Raw genomic sequence first — 16,730 nt, 5'->3', positions numbered from 1 at the left:
GCACAGTTGTTGGCCTTTATACAGCATGCTAAATGGCCGAAAATTTTTAAAATCGGACAATAACCACGCCCACAGTCCATATAAGGGTAATTTAGAGAAATACGAAATCTTCGACAAATCAGTAAATAAAATTGACGCTTGCAACAATTCTTTACCAAGAAATATGTTTATGTTAAAATTTTGGAAAATGGGCGTGGCACCGCCCACTTATGATCACGTATATGTATATCGGTAACCGTTCTACCAATGTGTACCAAACTCGGTATTTTTATTGTGCTTGCCACGTAAAAGCAAAACGTTGAAAATTATTGAAATCGGACTAAAATTGAGGCCGCTTTTCATATAACGGTAAATTTCAGAACTGCTTAAAACTTCGAAATTTCGAAATTTAAGGACGCTAATTTACTCAAAATTGATACACCCCGGCTTACCATCTAGCGGTAGGTTTCGGAGAGGTGAAAAATACTTATATTTAATACTTGCGCCGGGTATTTAATGATCGGCTCCACCCCAAACTTAGACCTTCCTACTTGTTTTGTTTGAAGCACCGCTAAGTTTTTATGGATATAAGCACGTATGTATGTACGTATGTATATATATCAGTATTATGACTTACTCTGCCATGAGTTTGAACTTAGCCGTTAAGAGTTGGATTGCTGTGTTGGCGCGTATCCCTCCAATTCCCTGCGATGTCGGTCGAACTGTTGTAGTTGTTGCTCGCTTGCTGGCCTCGAGAAAAGCAAAAATCCAGTGATTAAACTTTATTTTAAATTTTTGTTTTAATTTTTTGTAGCTAGACACGATTTTAACGTTTTGTATTTGTTCAATTTTCGCGGTTGCACTTATTATTAGGATTGTGTGGTTTTTGCTTATGACCAACTTTGCGTAGCACCAAATTCCTGCGGGGATGGCGCTAGCAAAACCCGTGCACACAGTTGCGCACATTATCCACCTGTTGCTCCTTATATTGTCCAAATGATTATATATATCTTTTTTTTTTCAGTTCACTAATTCGCTTTCAGTTTGCGTATTGAGTTCACAATTTTACGATTTTTGTTTTTTTTTTTGAGACAACCGAACGCGTGAAAACGGCTGCCCGACCATCAATTTGTCACTTTTGTATGGTTTTTGTACTTAGTTCACTGTTCCGTCCTTTGCTTTTTGTGTCACTCTTCACTTCACTTTACTTTCACTAATTTGTGCTATTTTTATAGTTTTTATGTTCTACGATTTAGTTTTTTATAATTTTATTTTCCAGTCGCGGCCGTTCGTTTTTTTTTGGGGGGGTTTTGGGTTGTGTTGGCAAAGCGGAGCGCTGCATAAGCCAGGTTATTCCTCTAGGATGCGAAGAGTATCATTCACTGCCTTTTAATCTGTTCTTGCTTTTAGTCTGTTAAACGAAAGCACATCCGTGCCAGTTTTATATCTTTAAATGACTTGTAAGACTGCTCGCAGTTTTTCTGCTACTGATGAACGCAGATGTGTCCGAAATGACAGCACAAATGTCAGAAACGTGTGTGATTAGATGCATCGTGTTTACGCAGCCACCCAGCAAAACCGACCTAACGCATTCACAAATACACTTGCAACATTTTCGATAAATACCAACACAATTACATATCCCATTCCAACTGCTATATAATGTAAGAGTGAGCTAGCCTATTCTCGCCTGACTATAAGCCTATATTTTATTCCTTCTTACATCTCGAATTGGAATAATTAGTGATGTAGAAAATATTTGTCGTAGATGTTAGATAATAGATACCCATCAGATTTTTTCATACGTAATACTGGAAAACGACTCATATGTATACATTTCAACTTTGTGTCTTTCGATGGTTGATTACAAGTATTTAAATGCATATTTAATTGTTCCATTGTCACAAACGAATCACTAAACTATATACTTATAAATATTAAAGCCTTTACCTATCCGGTTACTATTACAACGGTACCGGGTTTGGCTTAAGAAATAAGTGTCACTAATAAATACTTAAAATGGCTGTCAAATTTTCGCAAAGTTGTCAAAAATTTTACCCACGCCGCGGCGATTCGGTAAGTAATTTTGCATTTACATTAATTAATTAATATTATAAAAGGCATTTACGTTGCAGAAAGCATAAGAACCAGGAGCGCAGCAGGAGAAACTTTGTAAAAAGTGAAGAAGTGAAAGGCAAGTACCAAAATGAGTAAAAAAACTATTAGGAATCTTGTGGCTTTAGAAAAGCAATATTTTAATAGAAATGCAGAAAAATATAGAAAAATAGATAGTTTTGCTTACGTAGAAAGTGAAGAAAGTGATAGTGCAAGTGTTATAATTGAAAGTGGCTGCAATAGTGAAGTTAGTTTAGAAAGTGACTGCGGTGATGACGATGTACCAGGGTGCTCCAACTTTATTCCAAAAGTTGACAACGTTCATAAACTCAAGTCCTGGGCAATTCGAAACTGTATATCGCATAACTCCCTAACAGATCTATTGCATACTTTAAAAGACATGGGTGTTAATGATTTGCCCCTTTCCGCGAAAAGTTTACTTGGAGCTGAAAAAAATAAAATACAGCTCCAAGCTATACCCAGTGGTGAATTTGTTTATTTCGGAGTCCAAGCACACTTTTCAGAAAACTTATTTGAGTTTCCAGAGGCCTTAGAAGAAATTAAAATAGATGTCGGCATAGATGGACTCAAGTTATTTAAAAGCTCTAATAAGCTATTGTGGCCAATTTTAGGAGCACTTATTGGGTACCCCCAGGTACAACCATTTGTAATAGCTTGTTTTTCTGGCACCGAAAAGCCATGGAATATTAACGATTTCATGAAGGACTTTTTCCAAGAAGTGTCGCGTTTGAGGGAAGTTGGAGTAAAAATTGGTGAACATAATGTGAAATTTAGCGTTCGTGCATTTGTTTGTGATTCTCCTGCTCGGGCATTTGTAACAGGTGTTCAGTACCACAACGGAAAAAACAGCTGTCCCAAATGCACACAAGTAGGTCAATACTTAAAGAAGCGTGTAAGTTTCTCCAAGCAAATGCATGATGCACGGTCTGACTTTTCGTTTAAAAGTAGGTTTGATCCCGGGCATCACTGCAACCAATTTCGACATCAACCTAACATATTAGAACTTCATGATTTCGGCATGGTGTCACAGTTCCCGTTGGATCCTATGCATTTGGTTGACCTGGGTATAACAAAAAAATTGCTTCACTTGCTATTGAAAAAGGCAAACGTAACCAAAATGAATGAAAAGCTAAATTTCGTTTCAAAATTGGTTCCATCTGAATTCGATAGAGTTTGCAGAAGTTTCGACGAAATTGCTATTTGGAAATCAACAGAGTTTCGTCAATTTTTATTATATTTAGGCATATTTGTTTTAAAAGATAACATTGACGAGGACTTGTACTATCACTTTCTTCTCTTGCATGCGGGGATAAGACTTCTTTCATGCGAAAAAAAATACAAAAATGAAAAAAATGTGATTCAGGCAATATTATCAGAGTTCGTAAATTTTTTTGGAATTATTTTCGGTGAACATTTAATAAGCTTTAATGTTCACGGTTTATTGCATTTAACCGACTGTGCGCAGAATTACGGCCCTTTAGATAGTTTTTCTGCGTACAGGTTCGAAAATTACATGCAGCATTTAAAAAAAATTATAAAAAAAACCCAACAAAATATTGCAACAGCTTTATTTGAGAATTCAGGAGAGAAATGGCCCACATTCAATTATATATAACAACATAACAATCGGGGAGTTCAATATAGATACGAAAAAAGAAAAAGATTCCTTTTGTTTCACCCCTCTGTTTGGTCCTATTAAAGTAATCGAAATTCGTAAAGAATCCGGTCGGGATGTGGTACTAGTATATAACTTCCTAAAAATTCAAAACTACTTTGAGCAACCACTAGAATCTTCACCCGGATTGGGAATACTTTTAGCCAGTGAAATTAGTAATGAGCTAGTCATAATTAACAGAGCAGATATGGAATACAAATACTTTTGTATTCCCCAAGAAAATAATATTTTGCTTATTCCAATTCTTCACACTCTTTTTCACGCGTTTTCGAACTAAAATGTTCATATTGGCTGAATCACGTTTTTTCTAATTCATCTAGCCCTTTTTGTAAATAGTTAAAAATCTGAACTAAACTTTTGCCTTTGTAACTTAACTATTAAAAAATATCAAAAATTAAAAAAAAAAATCCTTTTGTAACTTAACTATTAAAATATTTAAAATTCAATATGCCAAAAACTTATACTAAATGTCAATAACTATAACTAAAATTAATTATATTTTTAAGCAAACATGGATTTGTCCTTCGAAGAGAGTCAGCTGGATTTTTCCTTTGGTCAATCCCAGGCTTTGGTTACACCCCCAGGTAAATTCTCCATATAATTTTAGTATATAGACATATATTTTTATTTTGTATTTATTTCCAGTGTATAAACTTTACAAAAAGAAATTTCAGCTGGATTCGGCCTACGATACGAGAGACCTAAGCAAAGAAACACAAAAAGATTTCAATACAGGTAACTTTACCTCGTTGAAAGTATTCGCTTAGTTTTTTTCACGACATTAAAAATATCTTCCATTATAAATGTTTTTCGTTAATTTTTATTTAAACAAAACCGTAATTTTTATTTAAAAAATACCATATATGTTGCAAAAGCTCGGCGAATTTCAAAATAATTTTCATCGAAATTTAAAACTTTTCAATCACTTGTGAAAATACTAAACACCTACTATTTCTGAGTTTTCAGTATTATGAAAAAACTAAAGAACTAATATTTCTGTGAGTAACTGTACATGTTATATTTTTACAATTTCAGAAATCAAAGATCTTTTAGCAAAAATTTTGGAAACTCAAAACGAAATGATGTGCAGACTCGATATTTTGGAGAAAGCTGTAAAGGAAAATGTATGCAGTTCGAGGCAATTTTATATACACAATTTTATATACACAATTTTATTTTCACACTCATATCAAATTCGCCTAGACGTATATACCAATTTGCCTTTTTTATTATATTGGAATAGGCGCTTGATAGAGGTGTTTTAATGGCACAAAACCAGAACGTAAGAGAATGCAAGGCCGTGCTCACCAAAGTTCACCACTCTGTAAGCCGTTTGACAGGCGAAGTAGAAGACCGTACACAAATCGAAATAGCTTCATTGCCAATGGTTAGCGTTGACGCCGCATATGAGGTTGAAGAAAAATTAAAAGCAAAAGAATATGCAGAAGCAATGGTATATTTTGATCACTTTTTAAATCTTATGGAATTATTCAATAGACCTTTTTTATAATTTACAGAAAATATATTTGTCCAAATTAAAGGCACAAGCGGAACTGTAGATGACGTCTTACGTAAACTTATGGCCGATGAACTTTTGATTTTATTCAACTTGGATGGGAGAAAAAATAAAAAGGCATTCATTAAGCTTGTGCTGGTTAATGAATTGTTATTCGGTATGTTGATCTCGTAAAATGTTTATTCCAGAGACCGAAAATAATCGTTATATTTAAAATTGGTTTGTGTTTATTTCTCTTTTTTTATGTATTTTGCTTAATAGTTTGCTGAGATATACAAGGTACTATATTTATATATTTTTTTTGTGTACATCCTTACTTAAAGTAGTCTCAAACGTGGTACATTTTAAAATAAAAGTCGCTTATTCCTTAATTTTAAGGTACAGAGCTATATAACGTACCATCAAATTAAGGAACAAGCGACCTTTACTTTAAAATTTATCACACTGGAAACAATTTTAAGAAGTTAAGTACAAAAAAAATAATTGTGGGTTAAGCCACTTATGCTCTCATGGCCTCATATGCCATTCTTACATTCCTCTCTTTCAGATGTTTTTAAAGCTGAAGGTCGACTTAGCTTCGACAAACTTTTAAGAAAGTCTGTTGAGCTAAGTCACAACCGGTACCGCCAGAAGAAACTCATCCAATCAAGCAAAAACGAGGTGGAAGCAAGTTCTCAAACAAGTTTTTAAATCGTGGTTACCATACTGGTCAAAAGTGGGATTACCATTTTGAAAATTAATTTTTACTTTTAAATACTATAAGTAAGACTCAATACAAGTAAATGAATTTGCGCAATTTCTAAGTAAAATTATTTTCCTTAAAATTGATTCTTAGCTTTATTTAAGTAAAGCAGGGATCACATTAGTACATTAGTACAGATTTGCACATTTTGGTAGTCACAGAGTGGGGTTGTTTGGACAATTTTTTTTATTGACCTGGGCCCATCTCGATAAAAATTTCTAGACAACACCACTTTGTGACCGCCAAAATCTACAAATCTGTACAAATGAAGAAATCGTGTCATCTCTGCTTAAGAGTTTATAGAATTGAAGTGGATTAAGCTTTATGTTTTGTATTCGATTTCCAAAAATTTTAAACGTAAATTTTCTGATATATATACATATTTGTAGTACTTAGATTCAATAAAACTTCAATATTGAAATAAATACCTACTAAATATTTTGTTATTTATACAGTAAAAATAACGGGTATGTATATCACATAGAAAATGTATTTTCTGTGCGTTAGGATTACACTATATGTGTATGCCATGTGATACGTTATATATCGCGTTAAAAATTGCCTTGCTATAGACGATTGAAAAGAGATAACTATTCTATTTCATAATAGTAAAATTTCGTGTATAAAAAAGAGATAAACGCTCATACGTACAACAGAGAATGCGTTAGATTGGTCCCGAAGGCCTTTACTAAATGATGGAAAATTTTTGAATTTCTCACGCATACTTTTTGTAGCACTACATGGGATATAACGCGTTAGATTACAAATACTGTTCTTACTGGGCATTAGATTGCGTTTCCAGGTATGTGTTTATGTGTGCCGATGGGCTTGCAAGGCCCTTAGATACGCGCTAGGCGAATGCGTTGGAACGTCAAAACGCGAACAAAATGAGTTGTAATTTGAAGCATTTAAATAAAATGAAATAGTTTATTAAGTTAATATTTAAAACGAGACTTGAGCTTCTTCGATAAAAAGTACAAGTTGTGATAGTTTGCCAGGGTTCATACCTTGGAAGATCTCGTCTAGGTTGTTGGAGTTTTTGATTATATCAAATTTTTCTCTGATGTTTTTGAGTCTTTCACAATGCAGAATCAAGTGGGTGTAATTGCTAGTCTGACCACAGGAGCATACGTTTGAGTTTATTGCTTTAATTTTGAATAGATATGATTTATCATACGTATAGCCCGTTAAAATTCGATTTATGATTTTGATTTGCTTGGGCATTAAAGAACATTTTCTAAACCATGTATGAGCTTGACTGCTATTGAAAATGCGGGAAAAATTTAAAAATTCATTGTACCAGGTGTTCTTGATCTGATCATAAATGTTCCTACTAGCTTCGGTGACTGTTTATTTAACCTCAATAGTTTGCGCCTGCTCAGAAGCTTTTTTGGCTAGTTGGTCCGCCCTTTCATTACCACTTATTCCAACATGTGCTGGTGTCCAGATCACATGGACCAGAGTGTCAGATTCTTTTATACTTTTGTGGATTAGGTTGATATAGTAGTTGCCTTTATGCTCTTTTTCTAGCAATTGACATGTTACTAAGCTGTCCGTGAAAATCACAATTTTATCATAGTTGCTTGTGGTAGCTATTTGGACGGCATTCCAAATTGCTATAACTTCACCGAAGCTGGAGGATGTATTAAAATTTATTTTATAAATGTGTTCTTGGTCATTGGAAAGGTCATATATGCCAATACCCGCACAGTCCTGTTGTATGGACGCATCTGTATAAAAAATTTTGAAAAAAGATCTTCTGTAATCGTGTAGAATACTCGCATATGTAGCGAGGACCGTCTCCTTGGGTGTGTTGCGTTTGCTGTTGGACAGGAGCTTGGACATGACACTTAAGTTGGGGGGAGGGAGCAAGTGATCAGTGGACCCTAGGAGGTCGAAAACATGTTTGAATTCTAAGTAGGTTTTGCTATAGCCGGAGTTTAAATAGGGGTGGTTGATAATGTCAGATTTTAATGGATTGTCGGAGGTTAGTATTTTCAACAGCTCCTTGGCGGTGAGCCATTTGGCTCTTTCTAATGGCGGAAGCTCATTTGCAAGTGCGTAAATTAAGAGAATTGGTGTGGCTGGTGTAATTCCAAGCGCCCTTCTGAGGAAGCTATTTTGAAAAGTTCTGATTTTCTTATTGATCACTGCAGTACTATTTGCTGCTGACGTCCGGCAATATTCTAATTTGGATCTAACGAAAGATTTGTAAAAGTTAAGGGCAACATTAGGTCTTATTCCTGATTTTACAGTGGTGATCATCTTAAAAAGTTTGGAATTGTTTTTGGAGTTGTCTATTACAGAGTTGTAGTGTTCAGTCAGTGTAAGAGAAGTATTGATATATCTACCTAGGAATTTTATAGAGTTAGTTTGTTCAATTTGAGTGTTTTCTAAAGTTATTTGAATACGTTTTTTGCTACCTTTGCTGACATACAATAATTTAGTTTTCAGTGGGTTGCAAGAGAGGTTTAGATTTTTCGCTATTTCATTGAACATTGTAATTTTTTGTTGTAATCTATATGTTGCATTTTCAACATCATCTCCGTCCGAGCAAATGACAAAGTCATCTGCGAATTGAATGATGCTAGTGTTTTCGTCTTTGATGTTGTGTAAGTCTTTTGTATATATGTTGAATAGGAGTGGAGAGAGGCAACTACCCTGTGGTAGACCCCCACTGATGTAAATTGACTCTTTCGCTAATATAAGTCTCCTCAATGCCAGAACATTTATGATCCAATCAACATAGTTTGAATTAATTCCTACATTGTTTAAAATAACCGCCAGTTTATTTATATCTACACAATTGTAGGCATTGCTAATGTCTATGGCACAGAAAATAATTTTCTTGCCTCTATGTTTTTTGATAGCCGTTTTATGCAGGAGATAATTAATTGCCATGGTCGCCGATTTCTTTTTCCTATAAGCAAAAGTGGAGTGCGGTAGGATGTTGTTGAGTTCTAAGTACTCTTCTAATCTATTTTTAACACACAAATTTATACATTTTAGTAGCACAGAAATTAACGCTATAGGACGAAAATTCCTAAAATTGTCAAGATCCCTATCCTTCTTGGGGATGGGTACAATCTTCACATTGCGCCAGTTATCAGGGATTTGATTAGTCAAAAATATGTCATTTAGTGTAGTACGGAGGTTGTTTTAAGATCTGTCATGTAGAGCCCTAATCATTTTGTATATTATCCTATCATACCCTCCAGCTGACTTTTTATTTTTCTTTTTAAGCACGTCTTCTAATTCTTCCTGAGTGTTCGCGAGACTACAGTCTGGTGTTATTTGTTTATTTATTTCCAAAGTTTCATTCTGGGGGACTTGCTCTTTAAGCATTTTAAGGAAATTAGCGTTATCGTCATTAGATAAGAGCTTTCACAAAGCTCCACGCACTCCTGGTGTTAGGTTGCTCGTTAATTTCGAAAATCTTTCTCTCAAAATTCGCTTTTTTGGCTTCCTTAACCATTTTTTTTCCATTCTCTTTTCTGTGTTGCAAGTTGTCTAGATTTTGTACTGAGGGTTGCAGTTTGCATTTTTGATATGCCACTTTAAGAAGTCTAAAGGTTTTGGCTAGTTCAGGGTTCCACCACGCTTTGGGTTTTCTCCTACTGTTAAGATTGAAAGAGGCATCGCGAATAGCATTTGAGAAAGTATTTTCGAAGTTGTTAATATCCGGTTCTATCTCTGCCTTGCTCAGAATCTCTGTGAGTTTGTTTTGCGACAAAAACTGACAATTCGAATAGGTGCCAATATTTGATTCAAGGGTAATCGGGAAATGGTGGCTTCCACCGATTCTAATGGGGTCAACTGACCATTTAAAGTTTAAGTTGGAGTTGGTTAAGGAGAGATCTAAAACAGAACCCGCATCTAGACTAAGGTCTCTTTTAAAAGTAAGGGAGCCATCGTTTAATGCAAGGAAGTTGTATTCACTTAAAATGTTGGCAAGATTTTGGCCTCGGCACGAGTTTATAGTGTCACCCCACTCTGTAGCTCTGGCATTGAAATGTCCTAGGATTAAGACGTTACTATAATTTTCTAGCATATTTAGCATTTTTTAGTTTCTTCTTTAAAGTCGTTTATACGGATATTCGGGGGGAAGTATACCGCACATATTGTAATATTGGGGGCTAGATTTTTAGTTTGTACTATTAAAATGTCATATTGCGTCGTATATTTTATTCTGTTAAACTTGATATATTTTTTAAGAAGGATGACTACACCGCCATAGCCATCTTCTCTGTGTTTACCTGTGGTTTTAAAATTCAAGATTTTCCTGCTGGTTGAGTCTTTTTGTGAAAAGGTTACACACAATACTGCTATGTCGTAGTTATAGTTATTCAAGACAAATTCAATTGAGTTTATATTTGCATTTAAAGACTGACAGTTATATTGTAAGATTTTCATATGTTGTTATTTCTCTGCCTCCTATCGAGCGAGCCTCCTCTGTGGTTAATTTGTTTTCAATGCAAAGTTTCTGAGTAATTTTAAACATTTCTGTTAGGAGTTTCTCCATTTCTGACACTCTTCCCATTTGTTACTCCAGTGTTGGGTAGACCGGTTCTATCTTTGTGTGTCGGGTGTTAAAAGGTATATTTTTCTCGGCTATTGCAGCTTCTTGCGCACCCCTATTGTATTTTTTCCTAGTCAGACGTCTGTTAATTACTTGATTATTGTCCTGAGTCTCTATTTCACTGCCTAACTGGGGAAAATGTCTCTCCTCATCGATCAGTATGTCAAATCTGTTGTTTCTATTTGGATAGTAAGCTTCAAGAGCTTCCTTTCTTGACAACTTTTTAATCGTTCTGATCCTGTTGATCGTTTGCTCTCTCCCATATTTCGCATTTTTGTTTGTCAGTGGATACATGATCACTTTTACCGCAAAGTATACATGTGTTTTTATTACACGTGGTTACATCACACACCTCATTTCCGCAGTACAAGCACCTGTTTTTCCCTTTACATGCTAGCTGGGTATGCCCAAGCCGGCCACATTTCCTACACGGTCGCAGTGGGGGTATAAAGAAATTTACTTCCAGTCTTGTATATTCAAATTTGATATCTTTCGGTATTTATTTACCTAGAAAACCTTTCTTTACCGTGGTTGTTGGTAGAAAAACGTCTTCATTCTCTTTTCGTTCCCTACGCGTGAAACGGTGCACTGAGGAAATGGGTATTGATGATATCGCATTTCTTTTTATGTCTCCCACATTGTATTCGAGAGGGATACCCCTTACCACCCCGTACGTCTCAAACGCCCTGTTGGGTATGAAAAGTCTTAAACCTCTTTTCTTCAATTCGTAATTTTTCAAAAATTTATTTGCCGCTTCTGCCGATTTGAAAGTTACCTTGAAAAGGGTTCTTCCTACCGCCAAGATTAAATCAACGTCTAAAAAGTTGATGTCTTTTATTTGACCTCTTAGAGCCAAACCGTTTCTAATTTCATCGCTGTTAAAATTAGCTGGATACACTGACGATGCATTAGCACTGTCACTGTCCTTTGTCTTTGAACTACCGCTATCTGTTCGCGAAAAATCTACCTCCATTTTTCCCGCGTTTTCTGTCACGCTACGTTTGTCAATTCTATGCACTAAATCACTTTTCATACTTTCTGTAATCAGATTTTCACTTATTTTGTCACTTAAGACAGACTCTCCACTTCTTCTTGCTTTTTTGCTTGGATGAGCAATGTTTAAATTGTTTGTGAAAGACTCAAAATCAATTGCTGATGCCATACTGGCTTTTTTGTTTGCCGTTGCCGGCACTATTAAAACTTTTAGCACAACTCTATACGGAAAAAAATTTAAAGGATATGAACCACTAGCAAAATACTCACAACTTGTTTGCTGCTTCTGCTTTTGAGGAAAAAGTTTGTTGATCTGTTTAAAAAAAGAAAAGCCGGAGCACAAGAAAAAAACGGCTGTGTTAGCTGTATTACTGCACACTAATGTAAAATCACAGAACCGAGACGTCCAACTCCACTCACTGTCACGCTGCGAATGGCGGCCGTTCATAAAATATAAAATCGCCGAATTTGATTTGCCTAAATGGCTGCCGTAGCTTTGTTCGCTTTTTTGTAGGTGCTGCCACTTTATATCAAAGGCGACGAAAGGACCATGTTCAACTATGTAGTCGAATGTGCCGGGTGCACAATAAAAAGAAGAGTTGCTTGTTTTGTACAAGTTCAAATGTGTTTTTATTTTTAGTCTAGTTTGTGCACTAAAGATATTTTTACAAAAGAGATGAGTTCAATTGAAATATTATCGAGGGTGATTACACGGAGTGGTGTATGTATGCTGAGTTTAGCAAATTCCGAGGTCTAACAACAAAATGCGTGTTATCGCTACGGTAGCTGTAAGGCAAGTGGCAAACCCTGTCGTGGTTATTACAGACACAGGTTGCCAGTCACCTTCCAGCATTGCCACGTATTGTAACTGCTAGGGGTGGGCGTTATTCGGGGAAATCTATAAGGTTCAAGTCTTCGACACAATTTTAAAAAGCAAACATGACTTTAAGCGTAGAACCGGTGACGTCAATGTCAACAACAGCAAATTAAAGTATTTTCGACATATTGCTGAATTTGCAAAGCAAAGAACACGTACCAACTGGCCTTATTGCTTGTCCACCAAATGCCCGCAATTTCACATTCGATGTTTGCAATTTGTACTTAATGTTAACTTTCTTCAAAATGTTTAATGGTAATATATCTATTTGTGCACCTGTGTCGATTTTAATTTGGATTAAATGACCATCTACAGTATTATTCTCCGACCAGGGGTAAGTCGTACCATTCTCAAATTCCGCAGTGTGTACATTTTCAACAGAACTGATATAAAACTCTTTATTTTCAAAGCTAAGTAGTGATACATTATTTGTCTTGCAAGCATTAGCAAAATGATTTAGCTTAAAACATGAGTTACAAATTTTCCCATAAGCCGGCCATTGTCGAACTCTGTGGGTTAAATTACACTTTTTACAATCAATAATTCCGGTTATTTTTGTTGCGATATTGTCCATACAATCAATAATTCCGGTCTCAGCATTTCTATTGTGGTTTTTGTTGCGATATTGTCCATACTGCTGACGTTGCTGTTTGTCACTTTTGCTGGAGCCCGTGACTCCATTCCCGTTGTTCATTTTTTTTATTGTGTTGTGCACCTGATCTGAAATTGGGCCGGCGATTGCCGTTGTTTTGCGTTTTTCTCACTTCGTCTACCTTAGATGTTGCTCTATTCGTTGTAGTCGATTGCTCTCTTGTCGCTTCGTTTGCTCTGCATTTGTCGACTGCTAAAGTATATGTTAAGTCAGCGACGCCAGTAGCCGTAACTGTAGTTTTTTGTCTGCAATGCTCATGACAATTTGGTCACGTAACATTTCTTCCTCTCTATCCCCGAATTCACAACTCCGTATCAAGTACTCGATATCCCTCAAGAATGTGTCAAATGGCTCACCGTCCTTTTGTTTGCGTTCATAAAACCTGGACCTTTCGCTACGCTACGACCTCTGCGTGACTTTGGCTCTGGGTTTCTGTCAACTTGAAGGAGTCGAACACCTCAACTGCTTCTTCGCCAGTCATGTTTAGGAAGGTGTTGATTTTTGTTGGATATGCTTTACTGGCAATTCCAGAAGCATTTTCACTCATATTGCCATCAAGTTTAAGTTTTTCAACAGGTCGTATATATTCGGCCATGTTGATATTTGTATTTTGTGAACTTGGTTTTCGACAGTTTTCACTTCTCTTTTCTTCAATTTCAATAGTTTTGCAATAGGTTTTAGTTTTTTTAGGCTGATAGTATTGAGTGGACCCTTTTTTAAATAATTTTGATTTTTTAATGCCAAGACAGATTTTTTTGAATCATCTGATTTTTTTGAGTGCTCTTCCTCACTCTTTGCGCGTGCTCTTGTTCCCATTTAAGCAATTTTCACTACGCTTTTATCGCCTTGCACTTTGTTTTGCTTTTAAATTAATTTGATTCGTAAAATTTAATTTTAATGTTTTAGATTGTGACTGTTTTAACTATTGTGCACATGTCCGCAGCGCCATAAGGTATATCCGCACGAGAGAAACTCTGAACTCTTCGATTTGTGACTTCAGACTGTTTATTGAGAACTCATATTCTAATACAATAGGTTACCAGATATGTTTACATACATATGTACATATTTAAAATACAGTATGCTACATTAGCTTAAACCAGGACAAGACCATGCTCTCCTAAAGTGCAGTGCCGCGAAATGAAAGATAATGAAAAACTGTGTTGGTCAAAACATAGAAAACGGATGCCTTTTTCTTACAGGATCTAACTTGAGGAACGCTCGGATACGAAGGATACTTAGGTGAGTACATTGAGTTTTTGGATGGGTATTACTTGATTTGTAATTATTATCAAGGATTTCTTGAACTTACTAAATAAAAACATTTAATAATATTAACGCAACATACGTACATATTACTTTTAAATTTTGTGGTAGGGGTGAGAAATGCCGTAAACGTAAGTACATGTGTCAAAATAAATTGCATCCTTTTTATATATATATTTTCGATACATATGCATATCATGTACTATGTAGACATGTCGCAGTGTGTTACGTATACAATTTTTTCTAATCCGGAAATTCTTAAAATACTGGGCCGATTTCAATGAATTTTATTTTAAGCAAATGTGCAGTGACCCAAATTTAAACTGGCACGCTACATTTTAACAAGTTTTGGTTATTTTTCATTAGTTTATTTAAAGTTTATTATTTGTTTATGAAAGCATAGCTCATTAACAAATGCCATTTAAATCCGAATTCCATACTTTCCACTTACCGTTTGTTTTTGGTAACGGTGTTTCGCATTTACATGTAAAAAGCTAAAAGCTTGTCGATCATACATAACTTTCTATAAAAGAAAATGCGTAACACCGTCATTAAAAAAAAAATGCCAAAGAAAGGTAAGCCTTCGCTAGTTCAAATTTGCACCACATTAAACCTTAAAATTTAATAGACTACAAAACTACATACCATTATTTTTTTCTATAAAGTTAAAAAATTTTGGAGTAATTTTGCAGAACTTTCATAATTTTTGCACAAAGTCTGAAACTTGGATTTATGAGGTGCTTGTAAAGTAATCAACTATATTTTCATAAAAAAATAATAAACATTAAATAAACTAAAGAAAATTAGCCAAAACTTGCTAAAAGGTCGCGCAATAGTTTATGCTTTTTGTTATAAATATCTTAAATTTAAGTGTGAAATTTTATTTGCAAAAACGGGTGGGAATAAGAGAGCACGAATTTCGATGTGAAGCAAAACTCTCTGGGAAGACAATACCTATGAATAATTGTAACATGGTTTCCTTTATTTTTGCTTATTATTGCTCTCTGGCAGGCATGTGCAGAGACTGATCAGGTCTTTAAAACTGGGAACTTTTCGAATATATGGTCATCAAAACTAAATAAAATAGTTCAATTGTTAAAAACTCATAAAGCGACCGGCTTGTTCGATATAAATTACTGGCTTTTATCTGAAAATAAATTTGCCCTATTTTCCTCAGTTCTTTCAAAGCTTTACGTGTTCATTTCTCAAAATATTGCCCTCCTAGTAAGCAAAAGTTCAATAATTTCTACTAATATAGCCATTTTTCAGAATAAAAAGTAACTTAGTGCAAATGGGGCAGTATAAGAAGGAAACATTTTTCAATAGAAAAGAATACGCCATAAGTTTGTAATTGATCTATTTTTTTATATTTAACCCTTCGGAGTTCGGGCTTTGAAAATTACACGAGAGGTCGCGCCGCGGCAATTTAGCCGCAAGGTGTATCTCAAAGGTTGACTGCATTTTTTTTATTTATGTCGAAAAATCATTCAAATAAAACACTTGAATAATTTGTGTTTATACTGAAACATATTATAAGCATTTCTTTTTTTAATTTTTATGCGTCATCATCAACAGTGGTGTTGGTACATTCTACACATTGTGAAATATTCTAGCAATGTTTTCTGCAAACATTTTTGTTACAATTAATACAACAAATGTTTGTCTTATTATTCCTGGTTTCAATTTCTGTTCTGTTCAGAAGCTGGTTCGCTTCTATATAAATTAAACAAAATCTCCGTTTTTGTTATTGTTGTTTCCGAGAGAACGAAAAAGTACACTGAAGATAGCAAAACGCTGAAAACGTTGAAGCGAATAAGGAGCAGAATCCTCCTCACAGATGGGCCAAGAATAGTAGCGCTGTGACACCATATGGAATACTAATCCCTTTCGATGTCATGAGTTTAACCGATGGTCTTATTTCCACCTGTGAGATCTCTGCCAAACGTGCGTAATATTCTTCTATGATCTTGCAACTTCAATATTGGTCCGTAAATCATTTAAGCCAGTAAGCCCACAGGATGAAAAGTTTTCCCGTACATTGACTAAATGAGTCATGTTATCTCTTAAATATCGTTTTAATGAAGCTATTGATATACCTACCGTTTTTCTTCTTTTACGGATGTGGTCGAATCTCTCCTTGTCAATTTCCCACTTTTACAATTTACCTTAATATTTATGAACTGGTTTCTTTGAGTCTTACTGCTGTACTAACCGCCGCCCGAGCAATTTCGTCAATCGGAGGTTGGTGCAAGATCGCATTTAGGGTGTATGAGGGCGTCAGGCAAAGGTGCGATTACACAATGTTGCGGTCTTTA

The 16,730-nt window shown here is 35.3% G+C and overlaps 3 protein-coding genes across 4 annotated transcripts in view; 2 read left to right on the top strand and 1 right to left on the bottom strand.

Moving 5' to 3' along the window:
- Positions 1–4,557, top strand: part of LOC118734019 — a 22,344-nt gene extending 17,787 nt beyond the window's left edge. Inside the window, exons 3-4 of the mRNA XM_036463706.1 lie at positions 4,297–4,374; positions 4,436–4,557. Coding sequence (XP_036319599.1) covers positions 4,297–4,374; positions 4,436–4,557 — 200 coding nt within the window. The remainder of the gene's footprint in view (positions 1–4,296; positions 4,375–4,435) is intronic.
- LOC118748556 overlaps positions 1–16,730 on the bottom strand; it is a 355,097-nt gene that overhangs the window by 278,980 nt on the left and 59,387 nt on the right. The window lies entirely within an intron of this gene.
- On the top strand, positions 4,840–5,665 carry LOC118748624. Its single transcript, XM_036483193.1, has 2 exons — positions 4,840–4,914; positions 5,034–5,665. Exons 1-2 carry the CDS (start codon positions 4,870–4,872, stop codon positions 5,298–5,300), a joined length of 312 nt encoding a protein of 103 aa, XP_036339086.1. The 5' UTR covers positions 4,840–4,869; the 3' UTR covers positions 5,301–5,665.

Source organism: Rhagoletis pomonella, unplaced genomic scaffold (genome assembly GCF_013731165.1).
Source record: "Rhagoletis pomonella isolate Grant_MI unplaced genomic scaffold, Rhpom_1.0 Rhpom_scaffold_00001, whole genome shotgun sequence".
Lineage (NCBI taxonomy): Eukaryota > Metazoa > Arthropoda > Insecta > Diptera > Tephritidae > Rhagoletis > Rhagoletis pomonella.
This window is presented reverse-complemented; position numbering and strand designations above follow the sequence as displayed.